The 24640-nt window shown below is 36.0% G+C and overlaps 1 protein-coding gene across 1 annotated transcript; it reads right to left on the bottom strand.

Moving 5' to 3' along the window:
- Positions 1–1372: 1372 nt before the first annotated feature.
- On the bottom strand, positions 1373–23475 carry si:ch211-180f4.1 (uncharacterized protein LOC100144405 homolog). Its single transcript, XM_043247922.1, has 2 exons — positions 23207–23475; positions 1373–5963 (listed from the first exon to the last, which is right to left on the bottom strand). The coding sequence occupies exon 2, from the start codon at positions 5867–5869 to the stop codon at positions 3635–3637; it is 2235 nt and encodes a 744-aa protein (XP_043103857.1). The 5' UTR covers positions 5870–5963; positions 23207–23475; the 3' UTR covers positions 1373–3634.
- Positions 23476–24640: the final 1165 nt, after the last annotated feature.

Raw genomic sequence — 24640 nt, 5'->3', positions numbered from 1 at the left:
AGGCAAAAATTGATTGTAAATTTCACCCCAAAAATTTTTTGCTAAATAAACTTGACATTTTGATGCAAAAACTATACTGTTTATTTTGACCTTTATAATGCACCTTCATAATGAATTTGGTTCCATTTTTACCAATAAGAGACATTACTGTGACAATTTCTTTTTTAAAATACATAGTTTTTAAGGGATCAAAGCTTTCCAAATGTTTTGCCTAAAATACACATTCATTGCAATAATTAATTAATTACAATTTAAGACTTGGGGTCACGTTGGAGTAATTTTGAACCCAGGTATCAAGTACTACTTGTCAAAAATGCTCTTTGTTAAAATATTTCTGAAGATATATTAGTGTCACAATACTTTATAAATTATTTTGCCTTACCCCCATCTCTCACACAAAATACTGATTTTGTATTATTTGCGCTTATTATTATATATTAGAGTTAGATATTATTTCAAAGTATAACCCTATAATGTGGTTTAACCCATTAAGCTAAAAGTCAATGTGAACGAATCAATTTTGCTTCTGTAATAGATATATTTCTGAACAAAATAAAGTAATAAAATACAAATGTTATGTGCTTGTCTTTCTTTTATATAAATGCTGGATCCTTTTATATATTATCTTGCAAAAACATTCCTATTTTAATTTTTGGTCAGTGTGTCCAAATGCTTCTTGGGCACTAATAGTAGAAATTAGTAAATAGTAGAGTACAAAAAAAAAAAAAAAAAAAAAAAAAAAGATGCAATAATTAATTGCATCAGTTGCATCTTACATTCTATGTTTGAAAATGAATCAAATTATATTTTATACCTCACGTTTTGTGTGCCTCTGTAATGCTGTGTGTGTTTCATTTATTCAACAGCACTAAAAAAGAATAGAACAGAACAGAACATAATAAAATAAAATAGAGTTGACATTTTAAATAAAAAAAAAATATTAGCAGAATACAATATAAAATACAATCTTCTGTACTTATAAACCCTTGAAATAATGCTTCCCAGTAGACGAAAATGGTTTATTTCAAACTCTTCTGAATTTATATCTTAGTATAACTTTTTGTTGTTATTATGAAAAGGCTTCAAACCCATTTTAAAGGTTACGTTACGCTGGTGTAACATATCTAAAACAAAACTGTGAAATGTCTTAATATTTCCACCGAACTCACTTATTTTTAAAATTAGATATAAATCATTATACACACATATAATCGCATTTAGGGATCTAGTCCTTTTTTGCTTCAAAGGGGAAACTTAAAAAAAAAAAATCTGCAAGAGAACAAGCAAAAGAACAAAGCGCACTTTTAGGTATCTGCTGGTGTTTGTACAAAGGGAGTATTCTTCAAGGGAAAACAACAGAGAAGCTGTATGCTTGTGGTGATATTGTGTTTATTTCTCTCAAATGTTTCTTCAGACAGTCATTTCTCCTGAACTACTGCGCACGGACGTCACAACACGTCTTAACAGTGTAAAACCATTATTGTTGACTTAATTGAAATATAACAATAATATTCCTCTATTACAAAATACCCTGCTATTCACTGAGATACAAGTAAATCGTGTAAGACGTCATTAGTGTCCTCCACCACTAGAGGGCAGAGCTGTAGTGATACATTTAATGCTTAATATAAGGTGACATTTTCTCTGCTCTTCTGCCAGTAATAACACACAATGTGATTTACAGTCAGTGATGAAAGAACATCTTAAAAACATGTGACGTGAGTACGAACAACGTTTCACATTGGAGCTGACTGCTCACATGTTGTCTGCATGAGCTTGAGTGCATTTTCTAACCCTTTAACTCAGAAACCAAAATAAGATCCATCGTGAAATACCAAAAACATAAACAATACTTACAATAAATAGCTCAAAAACTGAGCTGAAAAGTAAAGAACATCAAGAGGCATTAAAATATATAATAGATATTTTCCCTCACTGTCCTTCAGAGCTAAATATAGCATGACATCTCATTGACTGATGGCAGTGATGAGAGAAGTATTGAATATGCGTCTCATCTTTGGTTCAAATAATACATAACAAAAGTGCCCCCAGTAATCTTTTTCAGTTGTTTGTGTTGCTCTGACGGTCTTTCAGGACTTACAGTACACTGACATTTAGCAATGTGAATGCAGCATCATGCTAAAGTATTCAGGTTGTAAGTAATGCACTAGCCACTAGCCAGCAAAATGAGTCCTGTGAGCAACGGTATCAGAAAACAGGTACAGATTCGCAAAAAGCAACTAGTATCTGGTGATCACATCTGGTCACGTAAATTTTTTTTTTTTTTGCAAAAACAATAGTTTCTATAGGTTTGCAACATTTTTAAAAATCACTGAGTGCACCCGAAAAGGTAAACCATTGAACACTTATCATTTAATTTGGTTATATTCATCAATATCTGGATAGATGTCATTTGCTGATAGACAACAGAACAATAGTACATGAGCATGTGTCTTGCATAACATTTGTATTAATCGATATGATGCAGGTTTATGCACAAATCTCACAAGTTTAAACATGTCAAAACCTTAAAAATGAATTAAATGTTGTTTTCAGGGTGGCATATGCATTTTAAATGTTAATTAATCTATGGGAGGGGAAAAACAACATTGATTCTTTTTTAATTCTTACTAGATTCAATTCTCATTCTCCACACACACTTGTTACCTAATTTACCACACCGAGACTGAATTGTGTGAATATTGAGTTTGGCAACATGTTTAACTGAGAACTGAAGCAATCTCTCGGTAATCAAAACGCCAAGCGCATGATGAGGTGCAAAGCATAGAACGGCCCCATCATTGTTAGCAATGGTGAATGTCTGCAAGTAAATGTCAGGCATCTGAACCACATGATCGTTATAGTCTAATGATTTCTTTTTCTATCAAATATGAAATACATTTTCAGTCAGCGCTAATAAACACAGCCATTTTCACACACTCCTCAATAAGTAGTTATTTAACAATGCAGGAATAAATAAGCACAGCTGCGCAGTTGTGTTCCAGATATTAATTACATATGACAGCTAATTAGTTTGCAGTAACAGCAACTTCATAGCACCTGGCAGGTTTGGTTTAAGTTTTATATTCATTACAATGCAGGTGATAAAATGTGACGAGCTGAAGACAAATGAGAGCAACGAGCACGCGTACGTCACCTTCTCACGCCTGTGTATTTTTAGAAGTGAGAAAACTAGGAAAAAACTCCCTGTTAGCACCAAAATATCATGCAAAGATTCCATGCAAAAACTCCAGAATCGGATGTCATGTGACTGCATCTGATATGTGTGAGGCGGTATAAATATGTGTCGATCTGTGTTAGTGTATTAGCTTGCTTAGTGCTGATATAGAATGAATAAATTATATGAATCATTAACACATTGGCATGCTTAACGTTGAATTAGTCTCAGAAAATACAATGCAATGCAAAAGCATAGAGTGTGTTTTGCTGCCCACGTCTGTTGGCTGTCTAACAAATCACAACTGCAACCAAGTGTGCTTGGCATTGAAGGGTACAATCTAAAAATACATATATCTTTCACAATGACAAATCAATAATACATACTTGTCGTTTATGTACAAGAGAGTACATATACTGTTTAAAATGTCTCTTCTATATACTTTCTGCTGTGCAGCTACCACATGTATGTTTTTGAAGTGTCTATCTGTGAGTTCTGAGGGTCAGCGGTGCCCTCTTTTTCTTTTTCTGTCTCATTCTCCCAGAGGTTAATAAGCGGTGGGTAGAGTTCGTTCAGAGGAATGGAAGTGGTGTGCTGCATGTATTTCTTGAGAGAGTGGTGACAAGATTTCTGCTTCATGCGGCGTCCCATGTAGAACACCAATAGAGCCATTATGCAGATGGCGAACATTGAGCCCATGACCGCCGCCAGGGCTACGTTGGTCGGTTGGGCAACCATCTCCACAGCAAAGCTGGCTTCTTTGGTGGTCACGTTGATGCAAGAGTGCTGGGTCTGCTCTGTACCAGCCATTGTCAGGCAAACTTGGTACTCGGTGGAAGGCAGGAGGTGCGTGAGGTTATACTCTTGGACATCTACTGGAACCATCGCCGTGTAGCTGATCTGCGGGTTGTCGATTTTTACCGTAGCGCTAAGCCACTTGGGTTGTGACACCTCATGGTTGGAAGAGGCGGCGGATGGGTGCACCTTCCATTCGAGCACCACAGATTGGGCATGGACGATTTTTGCCAGGATTACCAAGGATCCTGTAGTGTTCAGCACCCCTTGATGACCTCCAATAGGGCGCCCACCATGCCAGTTGCTCCTATCCACGAACACAGAGACACTCCGGGTGTCGGCTCCCTCTGCGTTCCAAGCAACGCACGTGTAGAGACCAGCATCCTCTGGTTCAACGTGAGGGATCTCTAGAGCACCTTGTTCTTGCATCCGATGCTTCTTCGGTATTCCTCCTCCCTCGTTCGAGGATGGTGAAACTGCTTCAGAAGTCACTTTGTCTCCGGTGGGTGTCACCCAGTAAAACTGAGGTGCTGGATCTGCCACGGCCCAGCAGTTGAGTGTTAGAAGCTGTCCCAAGGTAACGTTGAGCTGTGGAGGGAAGGCGTGCTGAGAAATTAGAGGCAGACAGGTATTGCTTGCCCCATTCCAATTTGCAGACACCACTTCCTGTAAGGATTGGCCAATGAGATGTGGCGGGGAGGCACAAAGAGTTATTTGGGGCTCCAGAACTTTGAGGCTTGACTGGTTGCCCAGGACGGGCCACCAGTTGGCGAGACAATCGCACCTGAGTGGGTTGCCATGAAGACTGATTTCATCCAGACTGGGGAAAGCAGAAAGAATCTCATGAGGCAAAAGCATGAGGTCGTTACTGTGGATGAGTAAGGTGCGCAAGCCACGCATTTTCAGGAAAGCGGCTCGATCTATGAAGAACAGGCGAGGGTTGTTGTAGAGCTCAAGTTTGGCCATTTGTGGTAAGTTAGAAAATGCGCCCCTCTCGACCGCCACAAGCTCCTCCATGTTGTTTAGACTAAGTTCCTCTAAGTGGGGATAGTCTCGGAAGTCACCTTCCTGTATACGGACAATGGGATTCTTGTTGAGGTCGAGGAACTTGAGGCTCGGCAGAACGCGCAGGGCTTTCTTTGGCACGGCCGTGAGCTTGTTATCAAAGAATGAGAGACTCTCAAGATAGTCCAGTCCCTGGAAAGCACCCTCTGGGATTTCCCTGAGCCCCATTCCCGCGAGAACCAAGCTGTGCAATTTAGAGAGGGGGTGGAAGTTCATATCTTGCAGTCCGAGAATAGGATTTTCCCCTATCATTAGGATCTCAAGGTTGGGTAGGGACTCAAACCAGTGGCTGTCTATCGCCACAAGCTTATTGGAGTTAAGGTGGAGCCTCAACAGATTCCCCAAGCCTGAAAAGGCATTAGGACCAATAGAAGATATCTGATTGTGATTAATATAAAGCTCCTCTAAGTTGACTAGGTCCTTCAGACACATATCAGGCAGCTCTTTAATTTGGTTTTCCTCAAGGTAAAGTGTGACCAGTTGGCTTAGGTTACTCAAGCCAACGTCCTGGATTTGTATGAAGTGGTTCTGGGAGAGATCCAGTTCCGTGAGGTTTACCAAGCTCTGGAGTTCTGAGGTTACCCTGGAGATATTGTTGCTCTGAAGAAGCAGCACCTGAGTATCAATTGAAATATTCCATGGGATTCTGCTCAAATGGAGCTCGTTGCAGTCAACAGTTTTGGCTTGGTGGTAGACCGACTGAGGCGTGTACCATGGGCGTGTCTCACAGACACACTGGGCAGGGCAGAAGGGAACTGCAAGGGAACAGCGACACACAGCCAAAACGAAACAGACTGCGAGCAGTGATGTGGAAATGGCAGTTCTCTCCATATTGAGGATCTCTAGAGTGCTGCGCCCAGTAGGTAGCTGACAGTTGGAGGGAAGATTTCTACGAAATAGAAGACAGGAATTTTCTCATCCAGGCCTGCAAAATGAAAAAGAAAGAAGATATATAAATCATGCAGTTTATGTGATGTCAGCCGAGTGCAAATGACATTAACGCCAACTTCAGATGCAATATTTATTAACATCAGTTGAGGAAGGAATATTAATCATAAAGACGTGAATTTCTGTTCTCCTTAAGATCACACAAACAAATCAAAGCATCATTTGTTGCAATGGTTAAATATCCAGAAATTTACATTTTCAATATTCTACACTTCTTTCCCCTTGCTGGTGCTCAAAGATCCCTCTGATAATTGATTATTCAGTCATCTCCTATTCTAGTCAAACAGGGAGCAATTGTTAGCGAGTGTGCAGGATCGTTCCGGCCTGCATGCAAAAATACACCTGCCAAGCAAAGGCTCCGACAAACACATGAAAGGAGCCACACATCAAAGCCTGTGTGTGCTGCACCGTACATCTCAATACAATCTTCCCGTAAATGTAAGTGCGCCTGGAAGAATTGCACGATCTTGTAACCGTTGAGTGTAACAGCTCTCAGAGGGGCTGTAACTGTACAGGAGGAAAGGCAAAATGAACACCAATGCAATAAAACGGTTTCCGAGCACTTTATCATACTCTAAACATCCAATGGACAAAATATCTCCAGGCCAGAGGCATTTGAGATCTCAGGAGCATATTTTAGCCTCAAGCGTTTTGGCTACTTTCGAATTTGCTTAGCACCACCTGACACACTTTCAATCTTCTGCAAGGCATTTGGAGTGAATGCAACCTACATACAAGTATGCACAGTGGCGTTTGTCTTCATCTTTTTTCAGTGGCATAAAAAAGAGATATACCCCGAGTTCAAACGGGAGCTTTTAGTGATGGACTACCGTTTGATCTCCCACTATGCCAGGGCCTGTAATGCATCGCTCCCCTGATTGCCGCTCGGCGCTAATGAGCTGAATTTAACTGGCAGGAGGTGCAAGAGAAGAACCGAACCCTGCGAGCTGTTAATAGGTCTTACAGCATGACTCACACAGACACTAAACTACAAAAATCTAAAAGTGCTACCATATGTTTTCACAAATCCTTAACTGAAGATGAAGATCAACAGAATTAATTAAAACGGCATTATGGGCTTTAGAGGATTCTTTGACGGTGGTCCTCAACTGCTAGGTCAAAGAATTGTGTTGATACTTAAAATAGACAAATAAATAGAAGATTTTTAACACTGTGGTTTAGATCAAAGTCTACAAATATGTTTATATAAATTCATCTGTAACTTAGTAGTTTTATTGTAAAGCAATGCAAATGTCAGATGATGGAATGTCACATAAATATAAATTTACAATTCAAGTTACTGTCACAAGTTGTGTGATATGCAATAAAATATTCATAATAAAGCAATAATTAAGCCAATTTGTTTTGTGTGGTGAATTATTGGCTGACTGTAATATTAACACATTCTGTGTTGGGTCATCACTTCATACCCAACATGTTTTTTGTAAATAACGTACACTACCAGTCAAAAGTCTGGAAACAGTAAGATTTTTCATGTTTTTATTTTAATATGTCTTAAAATATCATTTATTTCTGTGATGCAAAGCTGAATTTCCATTGGTCATTACTCCAATTGTCTTTTTAACGTTTTATTCATTGAAGAATTCCCAAAAAATATTACAGGTTCCCAAAAAATATATTAAGCAGCACAATTTTCAGCACTCATAATAAATCAGCATATTAGAATGATTTCTGAAGGATCATGTGACACTGAAGACTGGAGTAATGATGCTGAAAATTCAGCTGCTTAATATATTTTTTGGGAACCTGTAATATATCACAGCATTAAATTAGATTTTAAGGTATATTAAAATAGAACATGTTTATTTTACATTGCAATAATATTTCACAATATACATTTTTTCCAGCATTTTTGATCAAATAAATGCAGCCTTGATGAACATAAGAAATATCTTTAAAAGAATATTACAAATCTTACTGTTTCCAAAATTGGTAGTGTATCTGCACACTCATATCTGTACATTTATTTAAACAATTACATATTTTCCCCTATACTCTTATTTCTGTATATAGTACATTATTTAATTTCTGTGGTGTTAGTGCTACATTCCATTCATCCACTATCATGCAAATTTCATACACAATTGTAATCCAAAGTGCTCAACACAAAAGGAAATAAAAATAATAAATGAAACAAGAAATTCAATGATTTTAAATATTTATTTAAAATTAAATTAAAACAGCTAAATATATAGCATAGTGCTTATTCAATAAATGCAGGGCAATACAGATGGGTTTTGAATCTGTATTTAAATGCGGTTAATGTTTTAGCACATCTAATCTCTTCTGGAAGCTGGTTCAAACTACGGGTGGCATAATGACTGAAAGTATACTCCCCTTGTTTTATGTGAACCCTTGGTAGTTCTAACTTACTCCATCCTAATGATCTGAGCGCTCTGTTAGGTTCATATTCAGTGAGCATATCTGCTATATATTTAGGTCTTTAGTGATTTAAAAGGAAGCCAGTTGAAGGACTTGAGGACTGCGATATGCTCTGATTTTCTGGATCTAGTCAAAATCCTGGCAGCAGCGTTCTGGATGAGCTGCAGCTGTCTAATGGTCTTCTTTGAATGCCGGTAAGGAGACCATTACAATAGCCCACCCTGCGCAATGTCTGTGCTTTCTTCTGCACTGGAAGCACATGTCGTCAAGTCAAATTCCTTGCGTGTGCAAACAAAGCTCTTCTGATTCTGAATATAATATCTGGGTCCAGGAGAAAAACAGTTGAGAATCACTGATATGTGACACATTTCAAATGAAAGCTGATAAATGACAGAGTACTGAGCGGATGAAAAGTGACACTTATATTGTGCGCCATGTAACAACAACTTTGTTCAAAGCACATCACAGAGAGGAACAAAGTTTCGTCTTTCACAAACCACACATCCTTGCTGTGCATTAGAATAGACCCAGTGATGCAATGAAGCGCAACTTCCCTTTCTGTTATGTCATATGCAAAATAATACACTAAGAGGACAGGGTTTTTTGTGCTTGATTCAATAGCAAACATTTGTTTCTGTGACTACACATCTGACCTTAACAAAAGCTGTTTTCACTGTGGTGAAACCGTGGTAATGAACCCTTACACGTATTCCCTTAAAAATTATGTATGTTAAATAATTTACCCCCGGTCTCACAGAAAAGGCTATAAATCTAGTCCCAGACTAAGATGCACGCTTGAGCTGTCTCAAATAAAAATATCTGGATCTCCCATATAGTCAAATATGTCAGTTTTGTTGTTCTGTCTCAAGATGCACAGCCGTAATGTTTCTCTGCCTAAATATCTTAATTTAACTGAGGCCTAGTCCTGGTTTAAACTAAGCCCCATCTGTAAACCGGACCTTAATGTATATTGAAAATATACAGAAAAATATATTATGTTCAAATATTACAGTATATTAAATAATGCATAAGGAATTGCTGCTTTTCACTTTAATATGTGACTATATATATATATTTATGTGTATTGTATGGAATTCAGTACACTTCAGAATATACATTTGGTACTGTGTGTGTGTGTTTGAACTAGCCTATATATATATATATATATATATATATATATATATATATATATATATATATATATACAGTCATCCAGTATCCAGTTGTTTAAAAATCATATTAATTTTCAGTACTTTTTATTTTATACTATAACACATATTTTTATATATATAATTATACAAAAGCGCGAAAAATGTTCATGAACATTGCCTTCATTTTGATATATTTTTTATTATATGCATTAGTATAGTCATACAGTTTTTTTTTTAGAATTTATTTATTTATTATTCTTTATAACCCATGCATATTCTTATAATAAATTCTTTATAACTCATTTAAAAAAAATCATTTTAATCCATTTTATTCTCAATCTTTAATTCTTGTGATTTTTAAATTCCTTTTTATGGAAAAGCATTTTGAATTACCTTTGTGTATGAAATATGCTATATAAATCAACTTGCCTTCCCTAACATTGTCCATGCATATTAAATAGTAAGAATCTAATATGTGATCCTAGAACACAATATTTAAGTTGCTAGAGTATATTAGTAGCAATAGCCAAAAATACATTGTACGGATTAAAATGATTGATTTTTCTTCATGTTCCATGAAGATATTCGATAAATGTCCTACTTTACATACACTTTAAATATACGTATTTGTAATATACATTGCTAAGAACTTTATTTGGACAATTTAAAAGGTGATTTTCTCAGTTTGAACCATCATATTTAAAATTTTCTTTTTCTTGGCCAAATATCGCCTTGTCCTAGCAAACCATACATCAATGGAAAGCTTCATTTACTGCGGAAAAGCTATGCTCCCTTCGAACTGGGTTTCTTTAAAATACGAATCTTGTGTGATCCCAGTAATCAAAAGCAGATTAAAAAATGTAAAATAATTTAATTCCATTAGTTTCATGTAATCCTTTTCTGCATTACAAATTTAATCAAAAATATATCTTTTTTGACGTTTAATTATTCCAGCTGCTATGAGAATAGGCTACAATTAAACGATGCTCCACCTGCAGGATCCTCAGGTGAATAAAGCGAGCCGGAACTCGATCTTTATGTTTACAGACGTGACGACGCAGTGCCACGCTCGAATTTCCCGCCAAAACCTACCCGTCCCACTCAAATTAGAAAACATTATTATAAGCTAACCCCTGTGAACGGAGCGAAAGTAAGGCGAAGGCGAACACCGGCTGCTTATTTATTCTCTCAAATAGAGTTTTTGGATCATTTCTAACAAAAAAAAGTTACGTTTTGCAGCTTTGAACCTCTTGGCTCCAGCTCGTGCGCTTTTTAACAGCCAGCCGAGCCAGGCGGTGAAACGAGCCAATCCAACACTTTCACACAGAGACGCTAGCTGGCTATTCCGCCGAGTCTCGGGGTCCTTTAATCTGCCCAGCCCGCGTAAAAGGGCTCTCGCGTGCAGCGATAGGCCTGTTCAAAATTCTCAGAACAAAGACCGAACACGGACACGGAGCTCGGGCGGGCGCTGGCTCTGGAAATGAAAACAAGATGGGGAAAAATTACCCACTCTCAATCACCCCCCCCACCCCTTCCACACTCTGATCTCTCTACGCGTCGAACACAAATTAACTCCCCGGAGAGGTGCGTCGAAGAGGGGCGAGATGAGACGGGGGAGGGGACAGTCAGACGGGTGGGGTGTGTCCCGCTTTGCTGCAAAGAGTCTTCCGACGTCTGATGCGCCTCAAAGACTTGCGCTGTCGCTACGTGTTGGTGCATAAAAGTCCACGACGTTTCATACCGAGCGTGCAAATCTCTCGCGCTTTGTTGTTGCTTGCTGTAGCTTCCTAGGCCGTTCAGGTAGGAAAGATCAGATTTTAACAACGCTAGAGCCACTTCTGCACACGTACGTCCCTTTTCTTTGGAGACGAAGCTGTTGGAAATCCCTATACACCGTGAAACGTAGGCCCGTGAATGCAGACGCGACAATTCATAACACGATACAGGTATGCAATCCCAGCTTGCATTAGCATAAACTGTGTTCTTTCACTGTTTCAACTGCTCTCAGGAGAATCATGCTCAGCCAGTTAATTCATATAAAGATGTTTATGGCAGCTTTCTGACCAATAAAACACTTGGCACAGACGTATGAAGGTATCTTTATCATTGCCTTGAGTGCTCACTTTTGTTACATCACAGTGGTACAACGGGTCTGTTTGATTACATTTATGCATATCTTACTGTCAAAACCTTATTAATTGTTGCCAACTTTACATTATTGTGAAGGTAAGAATTTTATGATGTAACAAGGATATACCTTTTCGCTAACGATTTAGTGTCTGTTTTTTTTTGGTAAACATCAATTCGAAATTGTGATCGAAAAATGTGAACATTTAGTAAAATATCGATGGAATCAATTTGCTCGTCATATTATCATCATGTTTATTATATAATTTTGCTGATCTGAAAGGAAACGTTCTAATATCAATGTGAGTCAGTTCACTTGTTAGCCATCTTGTCTTCAACTATTTCTAGCTCCTGTATCCTACATTGTGCTTCTTATAATACTCATTATGAGAATTAACTGGACCATTTTGCAAAATAATTTTTTTATGAGCCATTTAAGTGTAGAAATGACAATTTATGACACCACTGCTCTCAAAATAGCATTTCTAAATTAAAGTTATTTCTGATTATTTCCATTTTTATACAAAATATCTATAATGTATATTGCATTTATATCATGCATATTGGATACATTTTACACTCTGGGCTATAAATTAGTGTTGTTTTAATATTACCTATATAGCATTATTGATATTTTGAATTAGTTTTGATTTGTAGTCTCTCTTTCTGTAACTTATTTGTGATTTTGTCATTTTAATTGGTTTTCAGTGTTTAAATCTTACATTTCCTCTAATATTTGTTTTTGTTTAATTTTATCTTAAGAAATATAATAGTTTCAGTTTTAGTTAACAATAGCAACACTGCTGAGAAAACAAGTGTCTGCTTTCAGAAGAGACCATTATTATGCCAGCAATGCTTTGGCCAAGCATTTACATCCACGTTAGCATATTTGCGTATATTTCTTGCCTAAGGCTAGAGAGCTTCTCTGTTCCCAGTGTGCTAACTCTCATTCTGCCAACTCGTGCATTTTAAGAGCAACTGGGAGAAAGAAAAACCTTGCGAGAAAAAGGCAAAAAGACGACTGTTGACATATAGTAAGAATATAAAGCAAGCAGCACAGATCATTTTTTTTCATTTTGAGATCATATTGAGAAATGATACTGAGATATCTCCCCTGAAATGCTACACATATAAAACACATTCAAAATCTCCTTTTTCTCTCCATTGAATCTCACTGCGATCTCTGTGACATTTCATTCCCACGTGACCAAAAGTGAAGGTTCCCCAAAGAATCTTTTTTCTTAGTGTGAAGAACATTTTAATCAACCGGAGAAACTTGTTCCTCAAAGAACCTTCCGCTTAATGGAAAGCTTCCATGCATATGAAAGGTTCTTCATGGAACCCAAGAAGCCAGCAAAGAACCTTTATGCATGGAAGCGTGGATCCTGTGACCGACTGGAGACAGATCATATTGAGCAGCAGCCATCTTGCTGCCGCCCATCCTGCTGCTGCAGAGATCAGATCACCTTCAGCGATGAGGAAAGGTGGAGTGTGTGTGAGAGGGCGGTGGGGGCTTCTGTGTGTGTGTGTGAGTCTCAGTCTGGCTATAGCGTGTGACACTACTCCACACGCCTGTCTGATTGCATTAGACACTGGGACGGTCTTTCTGGACGTAACCCCCCCGGCCCCTCTGCACGGCAGGAAATGGGGCCACCTTGCCTGATGCCATGGCAACCTGACAGGAAGAAGCAAAAAGGACCAACCCTTGGGGCTTCCTATTGCATATGTGTGTGTGCGATGGGACATACAGACACAGTGAGGGAGAGAGAGAGATGGGAAAAGAGTTGAATGAAAGAGTGAATGAGGGAATTACCTGAGTGACTTAGTAAATATGGAATATGAATACACAGCTGAGAGATTACAGTAATAAGACCCTAAAGGAAAAGAAGATGAAAAGACAAAAATAGCCAGGAAATTTACCCTCAGAAAAAATGTTGTCTCTTTAAACTGAACTATGCAGTTAAGAAAGATATAATTTTTAGCCAAAAAAAGTAACTGTAAAAAAAAAATCACTAATAGTTAAAATTCATTACTAATATATAGTATATATATATATATATATATATATATATATATATATATATATATATATATATATATATATATGTAAATAATATTTTATTATTAATCATTAGTCAGAATATATTAATTACAGCATCTATCAACAGACTCACTGCCAAAAGTAACCAAACAAAACTTTTATTGTTAATAAATTATATATATATAATTATATATTATATATATATATATATATATATATATATATATATATATATATATATATATATATATATATATATAGTGTGTGTATATATATATATATATATATATATATATATATATATATATATATATATATTACATAAAGTAGCCATGCATTCTGAAAAAAAATATAGAAAATATAAAAAATAACAAAAACCACTGCATTGTTTGAACACTATATTTTAACTGTTTGTGTGTGTGTGTGTGTGTGTGCGCGCTGGTTTTTGTGGTTTATGAGGACACAAATTTGTTTAATGACATGGGTATTACAGAGGTATTTGAATTTGAAGGTGGTTTATGAGGACAAGGCCAATGTCCCCATAATTCAAAAAATTAAAAAACATACTAAATGGTGTTTTACTTTTGAAAGAAGTTTCCCGTAAGGGATAGGTTTAGGTCTAGGGCAATAGCACATACAGTTTGTACAGTATAAAAACCATTATGCCTATGAGAGTCCTCATAAACCACAAATACCAGCATGTGTGTGTTTTAAATGTTCCGACAACACATACTCTGAATTGCACGTGTCTGCAAATCATGTGCGAAAGTGAAACAACTGAAAAATAATGAATTAAGCACTACATTGTGGGACAGATGTTGTTTGATTCACAGTCTTCAAGTTGTGCCACTCAGCTCAGTGACCAAGCGAAGTGCATTGAATGACTGGCTCAGATTGTAATTTAAGGGAGATTATCCATCCAGCTGTTCGCTAGTCTGGTACAAAAGTTCTTCAACTAGATCTTCGCCTTTTAAAAGCGATTATGTGCGCTGGAAACAAACAAGCATCCTGACAATTGTATTTACAAGATGCCCTACATTTAACACTCTGTAATGTACATATAACAATGAGGTGCTACTGCAAACCATTAAAATGCAATGATATGAATATGTGCACATAGCCACATACGTCAGAGCAAAGCACAACAATGGAGAGCAAGACAATGGTATTATTCCCCATAGATGTGCCGTAGTAGAGCGGTGATTGGAGATTAGGAGGGTGTGTAACCGATAACCCTTTGGGGCTGATCTCTCTTTTAGTACACTTTCCTTTCCTTTTTATTTGCCGTGCCTGAACACAGCCCCTCACATCTGCAAACGTATTGGAGCCGATGAAAAATTCATGGATGGGTTATTAATTATTGAGGGCACTGCAGGCAGGTCTTTAATTTTCATCCTTGGCTTTTGCTATTGGGTAAAAATGGGGGGAAAAGCAGATGTTAATTGGTGTGAAGGAAAGATGCAACTGGGCCATCACAATTTGTCAACAATTCATGACCTCATTTGTGTTTCAACCCTTCACCATTGTCCCGCACACTAGGATGTATTACCAGTATCGATGGCCAACATGGCACAAACTGTTTAACTAATAGAAATTTAGTCTATGGCTAATAAACATGAGGTGATATGATGTGGAATAAACAAGTTCACCCTAAAATAAAAATTAGTTTAATATGTACTCAACCTCAGGCCATCCAGGACACAGATGAGTTTGTTTCGTCATCAGAACAGATTTGGAGAAATTTAACATGGATCATCTGCAGTGAATGGGTGCCGTCAGAATGTCCTGTGAAGCAAAAAGCTGCATGTTTGTAAGAAACAAATCCATTGTTTCTTTAAACCATTGCTTCTGGCCAAAATCCCAGGCCGTAATCCATTTGAACACTTCCTCTAGTAAAAAAGTAAAAAAATAAATAAATTTTTTTTCTTACAAACACAAAGCTTTTCAAGTCACAAGATGTAAATGAGATGACTGTAGTCGTGTTGATTATTGTGATGCTTTTATCTTCTGTTTGGACTCATTCTGACCGCATCCATTCACTGCGGAGGATCCATTGATGAGCGAGTGATGCTACATTGTTATGCTCCAAATCTGTTCCCATGAAGAAACAAACTCATCTATATCCTGGATGGCCAGGAATTGAGTACATTTTCAGCCAATTTACATTTTTGGGTGAACGGGTTCCTTTAAGAGACCCTATTTGATTAGGAAAATTCAGTTTGTTGACGTGAGCCAGTGTCAGTACACATTTCATTATAGTAGCATCCAAATCCGTAAAGAGAGTCAAATAAAAGCTGTACTGGAGCTAGTGCAGCATTTAAATTAAATGGGATGCAAACTGAATCAAAGAAATGCCAGCGTAAGCATTTTTGTGAGAGAAAAACACTTAAAATTCAAAGCTTTCTTTTTTGATGCCAATAAATGCAATTGGAAGGCCCACTAAGTTTTATGCCCTATCACAGCACTGCTGGGGTGAAAAGATACCGAGCATTAAATGTAAAGACCAAGAACATACACCCACCACACAGCACATAACTGTCCCGAATATACACTTATTGGTGTCAAAAAAAAAAAAAGGACAGAACTGTTGCTGGGAGAGTGGGCTGAGTGAAAAAAATAGACTTATGACTCACTGTTTAAATGTCTCTAATGAAACATTACAGAGTAAAGTTAAGTTCTGGCAATATTTGAGGCTGGAAAACTAACACGAGGAAACTCTGGCAAGAGCGTGTACTAAACAGTGAGATTCAGGACTGAACTGAGAACGACTTTTAGGGCATGTTTACACTTGGTTTTTACACTTGATTAAAATAAACTCTGGTGTGATTCCCTAGAGTTAGCTCAGTTCATTTGAATAAGTGTGAATGCTGCCATTTGGACCTTGTTGAAGCAGACCGAGATCTACCTTTTCGATTCTGCTGCAGCTTGACTCATATTTAAATAAAAAACACAGACCAGACAACGAGCCAAGGCAAGAAATTATGTCACAAGATGCAACCTTAAAAGGCCAGAATGCTCACGCATACCTGGTTCTTGTTGCTGTTTGGTAAAGATGAGTTTCTGCCTCTGTTTTCAATCCCTTTGCACATTTTATAAGTTCTTTAACAGCTTGTAAAACTACTACCATATGTATACACACACTGTAAAAAACATCGTAAAAATTACGATGAAAAACTGGCAGCTGCCGTTGCCGGAATTCTCCTGTAAAAATATTTGGCAACAATGTTTTAGGTTTACGGTTTTAACTTTACAGCAAAATACCGTAATTTAATTAACTGATATAACATTAATATACCATCCTTGCAATATGCAATAAATATTCATTTAGCAACAATAGATGTACAAACATAACTGATCAGAAAAACTAAGAAGAAACAACAAATTCAAACCAAAATTTGAAATGCAATGCAGGGAATTCTGGGAATGTCAGTTTACGAGTTTTCCCTGTAAATTCTACAGGAATTTACTGTTAACCATTTAACAGGTTTTTGCTGTAGCATTTTCACACTTTTTTTTTCTGTTAAGATCACGGCTATTTTTTTACAGTGCATGTTTTCTATTTTTAGGTTCGGTGAGCTAAGTAAACCAGCCTTTTTTGGTTTCTACAAGTATAAACATACCCTTAAAGTCCAATTCCATTCCAGAATTGTAATTCCAATTTGAATTTATATATGTAGAATTGAAAAGAGTGCGTTTAAAAGCTATAGCTTAAAAGTAAAAGTTTTTGTTTGCGCAATATATATATATGCGTGTGTTTTCTATATTTATATATTTATATATTTATAATATTTATATATTTATAGTGCTCAAATCTCCTGCACCTTCTACCTTATTTAGTTTATCCTCAGGTAAGGTAAAGTAAGTCGAGTCTGTCCTATCTCTCAGAAGCATTTAATCATACTCACAAGACAGGTCACAGAAGACTTCTCCGTGGTCTGAGTCTTTTGGCAGGCGAGGGTATTGGTTATATTAAGATATATTTTATTATATACAGGTTAAATACATTACAAATAAAATACTAATATGAAATCGAAATAAAGTCGTATAATCCCCGAGCTCGGCCGTTCAAGGCATCGGAGAAGCGTGTTTAACTTCTGGCTCACTTCTAAGTGCAGCCCTCCTTTATAGAAAAGTCGACACTTTTTGGGAAAGTCCCATAGAGCTGGAGACCTCCCTCTCAAGATGCTCACTATAAAAAGACAGCCATCTTATCATTCTGCTCTTCTGCGAAGATCTTTCTAAGATGTCTCAACGGTAACATTCCTATTCTTCCAAGTTCTTACTAATATTTATTTTATCTCTGGCTACACTTTTAACTAAATGCTACATATGTCATGCTTAATGTCTTTTCTCAATAAACTACTTTTAAATATAATGCTATGGTGGTCTTTCTTTCTGCTATTCAATAAAGTGGATACAGTACTATGTGTACTGTATATCTTATGAATACTTATCAAATAAAAGAATACAATGTTCTGTTTGGTCTCTTCTTCTTGATAAATCAGTATCAAACACAACTGCTCAAATAATCAAGGCAAACTTACAAAATCAGTACACACACATATATTAAGTAAACAAAAATGCAATTAATCACGATTAAACATTTAACAGCATAGTTTCAATACATTTTTTTGTATGTACAGAACAGTTATTTCCATAAAATATTGTACATTTTATTCATGAATCTTAATTTTTATATATTTATGACTTTTTTATATATCATATAGTAAAAAAGGTCATTTTTATGTGATTATTTATTTATTGCTTATTTGTTTGTTATCTGAAAATCATTTGTTCAACACTAAATAGTGCTGTAAACATAAAATAAAGGTTTCTTTTGGTTAAAGAAATGGATCTAATTATTTTGGTGAAAAAGTACTTTTATAATTATCCTAAAAATCATGATATAATTTGCTTTATCACAAAAGCGTTGGGCTAAAGAAACACATCTGTTGTGGGATTGTGTTACTTCTTTTGGGCATAGACATATAAAGCTGCCTGAAAAGACAACAAGATCGAACATTATTAACTCTCACTAATGTAAATCACGCTAGAATTAAACAATTTTGTCTCCAGAGGATTGTAAGAGCTTATTAGGGGTGGGAATCTTTAGGCACTTCACGATTCAAAGACGATTCTTGATCTACGTTTTTTTCCCCATTTAATTCTTCCGCTGTGCAAAGGCATCTTTACCACATTACATCTTTAAAAAAACAGCTTTTTGTATATATTTAATAATATATGTGCGCCAGTACTGCCATCTTAAAAGTAGTAATTTACAGTTATCATTATCAACTCAATATCACAATAAAATCAATAAAACCGCACACGGCTACATTTTTAGATACATTTCAAATCAAATTCATTTTGTGCAAAATGTACTTTTTATTACATAAGCAGGCTACGTTTTATTAACAGTTATTTTAAAAAAGTGTTCTTTATATATCCGAATGTTCACAGACAATAGTTATGGGTTTTTATTTTTTCATTATTGCATTATTGCCGTTTGATTATTACTGATGTGATCATAGACGGTGACAGCTTTAACAGGCTTCATAAAGACTAATGCACAGATATATTAAGATGCTTTGCCCTGCTCTGAAAACATAATTGACTGTGAGCATCAACTTCGTATAAAAGTATTAAAAAATGCAAATGTATTCAGGACAAACGTCAAAATTCGGACGACATTTTTCTCCCCTTTTAAATCAGAAAAGCATTTATGTTCAATAATAATGAAGGAAATAACGAAAAAGTTGAAAATAAAGGTTTGGGGTAAGTGTATTGTCGCAGTAAGGGTGTCAACCATGGCATCTATTTAATAATTTGAATCAAATTTAACATTTACGCTCAATAAGCTGCATGCTGTTTTATAATGTACTTCAATACTGAGGTGCAGATAACTGCCACTTGCAATAAGTAGTAGAGCAGAAAATGCTATTTAAGTAATGCTGATATTTTCAATTAGTGTAAATGAAATCCATTGCTATTTTCAATTAGCGTAAATAACATATCACTAAAAAATGCTGCTATTTTCACTTGGTGTGAAATAAAATACACAATGCTAAGAAAATACGCTATTTGCACTGGCGAAAAAAACGACCAAGCTCAGAATCGACTATTTAGAACTGATTCAGAAACGTTGAAGAGAGAACCTAAAACCTTGGGGAGAAACTCAAATTCTGGGTAAAGCATATAAGAAGGGTCCGTAGACATTTTCCTTGCATCTATCGTTTTTTGCTGAATATAGACTTAAGGGAGGGGTTAGAATTTGAATTTCAAGTTATTATTTGAAGTAGAACTTCTTATTTCTCTTCCTGCCATACTAATTCTATTTCCTGTGGGGCGTGGCTTATTCAGATTCACCCATTCACTCATCGGTTGAAAGCAACCAGTTTTTTTAATACAAAGCCAGGTATTAAATGGTAAGGACGACTGGAGCTGTACGCCCTGCTCTCTCTCTCCTCTCTCTCTCTCTCTCTCTCTCTCTCTCTCTCTGGCCACTTTTTGTCTTTCTTCAATTGAACATTTAGTGGCCTGTGAAAGCGAGAATCATTTCTGATTAAGTAGATAAGATAGGAACTGGACAGGACAAGAGAGACAGAGTGAAAGTGAGCGAGACAGATAAGCTGAAATGTCGAGCGATGGAGAGAGATGGAGCTGAAAGCATCTCTCGGGGGACAGGAGGACTCGCTCAAGGACATGTCCAAGAGTTATTTCATGTTCATTTGTTCTGGGCCACAAAAGACCTGATGCGTTTCTCCACCCACAGCACCGCTGGCTCTCGGTAACCTCTCCAAACTAACGCAGCGGTGCCTCGGTACAGCCCAAACTCTTGAGTGCATTATGCAAAGCACCGGCAGCAACCCTTTCACCACTCCACACATCCAGCACACTTCAGCACACACATAACACACAACCTCGGCTCACACAGAGAGCACCATTAGCATACTGTACATATACAGAGTAGCAGCCCGTTACTGATTCCACATTATATGACGAATAATGCAGCCAGTAATGTAATACATTACATTACACATTTAAGCTAATATAATCTGTGTGGTTTTTGACTCATTCTAAAACATGTGTATGATCTAACGCGTTTATCACATTGATTTGTAATACTTAAATCATAAAAGGTATCATTTAAATAAATCATTTCATAATAAAATACAATCAAAATAAAAAATGTACTAAAACGTTTAAATATTTTATTAAAATATAAAAAATGTAAGTGTTATATAATACAGTTTTATACCTTAAGTATACTATATATGAAGTATTTAATGTGAAAAATGTACATAATTTTTTTAATGTTAAATCGACTATATAGAATCGTATATTTAATGCAAATAATAAAATAGTCATTAAATTTAAAGGTAATTAATTGCAGAAAATGTACTTAGGCTACAGTAATTAATTAGTAAAGCATTACATCCAACACAGTATTTTATTTTATTTTAAAAATATATTACCGTTTAGCATTTTACAAAAAGAATATGGATATACTTTATTTAAATGATATAAATAGACATCATGTGTGCGTGTGCAATGATACATTTAAATATAGTTTAAGTATATATATATATATATATATATATATATATATATATATATATATATATATATATATATATATATATATATTATTAATATATATGTTAAAATATGTAAATGTATAAAAATGATGCCACTAAGTTAAATTTTCAGTTATACATAAAGTAATGGAACAAGTAACCCTTGAAGTTGCTTTAGATAAGTGTCTAAAACATGCATAAATATAAAACCAAAAAACAGGTGCATGCACTGTGAAATATCAATTATAATAATTGTCCACCACTGTAGGCCAAAAACAGATGTTAATTTACTGAACAAAGATCTGGCAATAAAATCTCACTCTGGGATTCTATCATTAAGCCATAAGAAACGGGGAAAGCAGCCCAAGGAACTAAATCCGCACTTAGTAATCAAATGGAGTGTGAGATCACATGAACTGAGGATGTAAGCATCCATTATGAGTGTTAAGGGTTCCTGCGCTGTCTCTGCTACGTTCACTCATATTCCCATGGGCCATTTTCTCCTGGTTTGCTCCTTCAGAGGTCTTCTGCTCTGTTTTATTTAGAGCAGCTATAATTAAACAGCGGGTACTCGTTCAGCGCATGCAAACACAACTATCAAGGCACTTAAACAAGAAAAAAAACATTTCTCAGGATACGCTGCCAAAATTGAGCCGTCAACTATGATATAGGTTATGATGCACTGTTTCTGCTTCTAAATCATATCCTCCAGATGCCTGGTGTGAAATTATACTAATACAGCTGCATTTCGGATAATGTTAATTGGTTATATATTTTGATCAAACACTCTCAGAAAAAAAGGTACAAAAGCTGTCTCTTTCAAAAAGTACCATTTGGGTACAAATATGAACCTTTTAGGCATAAATAAGGTACAAAGGTGTACTTTTGCCTCTTTTTATTGTTTATTGTATTATTTATTGTACATATCCTTCATAATTTTTCATTATATAATAATAAAAAAATGTAAAATAATGTACATTTTACACACACACATATACACACACACACACATATATATATATATATATATATATATATATATATATATATATATATATATGCATATTGTTCTGATTTGTTTGTTTCTTTAGTTTTGTAATATTGGTTGTTTATTATTGCAATAAAAAAGGTGTACTTTTTTTTGGGAGTGCATCAATAGAATATTGTTTAAACAGTATTATGCATTACTACTGCTATTTAAATAATACCGATATTTTCAATTAGTGTAAATGAAATCCATTGCTATTTTCAATTAGCGTAAATAACATATCACTAAAAAATGCTGCTATTTTCACTTGGTGTGAAATAAAATACACAATGCTAAGAAAATACGCTATTTGCACTGGCGAAAAAACATGACTCTGAAATTACATTAAAAGTCTCAAAGGTTATCTATCACCTGACAGAAAAACAAACACGTACGCTTAAAACTTTACATTTCAGTCTTACGATTTGTGCTACTGTAAGAAATGATATAGTAAGACCAATAATCATATGCAAGCAGCTCAAGCTAAATTGCACAGCAAATAGGCTACATGTAGCTAGTTTTCTCAGTGACTGCTGTGTAAGCCTTAACATAAGACTGTAGTTAAAAGCGTGATTACACTGATTAATAAATAAATAACAAAACATATAGGCAAAAAAACAAAAAAAAAAAAAAACCCAACGCGTCTGTGTGTTATTTAAGTCTCTTCAGAGGCTTCCTGCAGGGTCACGGAGTCCAGGAGCAGGTGAAGAGGACTCGACCATCACCTCCATGAAAGAAAAAGACGAGCTCAAACTTCAGAGCACGACCCTCCAACTCTTCATATACGACATTTACCAGCGGTTTTATTGCCTTTAAGAAGCGCCGTCAGTTTGTAAGTTTGTAACTTCTGAACCGAAACGAATGCCAAAGAGAGGCTTTCAGAAACGCCCTTACCTCCAGCGACTGTAGGATGGATCCGATCCAGGGTCTCAGTCTCACCTTTTTCTCTACTATTTATGTTGCAATTTGAGTAAACGTTCGCTTCTGCTCTAGGTAGCTGACTCGATTTTGCGTTTGCTTATTTTATCCTGAATGCGAAGTCCATCGTCACCCTCTCGGTCCGTTCGAAAGCTTGCCTCCGGTGAGAAATTATTCTCGCATCACCAGCATCAGCATCGCTCCCTTATGCATCTTTTACAGTGTATTTGAAGCGCCCTTACACGCCGAGGCCACGCCCCCTCGAGACATCCAGTTACGCCGTCGTTAACCAATGGGAACGCCAGGCCAGGTCGCTCCGCCAATGGAACGCGGGGGGCGGGGCATCGTTCTATCCCATAGCAATGATGTAATGGTCCAGTTTTCGTTCTCCTCTCCCTCCAGGTCGAGCTCTCCTGCGGCAGCGTCAGGCATGAAGAATAACCCTGCCATCAGCGCTGAGCTCATACAGGCTCGTATTTCTGTTTAAGACAAAAGCATGATGTCAGAAATAATCCGGACACCTTTATCCCCTCGAGACCAAGCAAAGGGAAGATTTCGGGCACTTTTGGAAACACGAAAAGCATTATTTTAAAGCTTTACAAATCTTTGTGGAAAAATCTTGATGACATCGTATAAAGATATATATATATATATATATATATAAATATATATATATATATATATATATATATATATATATATATATATATATATATATATATATATATATATATATATATATATATATATATATATTGCTGGGGGTATATATAATTTATATTATAAATATGGTAATGTGTTGTTTTAACTGTATTTTTTGTTTGGTAAGTTTTATTAAATAGTTTTTTAAGTATTTACTTTTATTTTTCATAATCATTATTTTATATTTGTTTGAATTGTCATTTTGTTTGAATTTTTACTTTAATCATCTTCATAAACATTTTGTATGAAATTGGCAATATGTATTTTTCTTCTTTCTGTCACAAATTTTGCTTGCCATTATTATCGATCTTGTTTATTTTATTATGACACCCTCTAAAACCAAGCAACCGTGTCCAGTAACATTTATTGTATCATTTTACGAAATTTAAGTGTATTTTTAGAAACTAATGCGATCTTTATCATAACCTATTTTATTCTGTCGGTGTCTGCCAGCAGCGTTCTTGCAGATTTCAGACATGCCATTGCACGAGTTTTGACTGTGACAGCTTCGGTACTAGGTTTTATTAGTCATAATTAAAAGTGTAGGCTTCATATGATGAAACGTTTCTCGACAGCTCTTCAGCAGCTGATAACAGTTTGATCAAATATGCTCTCTTTTTGTCACTGACATCCTACGGTGACTTTATTGGATGGTAAAATAAAAGATTAAAACCATCAACCTTTGTTGCAATGAACATTTTGCAGCCG

This window comes from Puntigrus tetrazona, chromosome 8 (genome assembly GCF_018831695.1).
Source record: "Puntigrus tetrazona isolate hp1 chromosome 8, ASM1883169v1, whole genome shotgun sequence".
Classification (NCBI taxonomy): Eukaryota; Metazoa; Chordata; class Actinopteri; order Cypriniformes; family Cyprinidae; genus Puntigrus; species Puntigrus tetrazona.
Note: the sequence above shows the minus strand (reverse complement) of the source record. Positions and strands in the feature narration are given on the sequence as shown.

What these genes read in the sequence shown, in the direction of transcription:
- si:ch211-180f4.1 (XM_043247922.1), bottom strand. Translation starts at nt 5,869, where the DNA reads ATGGAGAGAACTGCCATTTCCACATCACTGCTCGCAGTCTGTTTCGTT.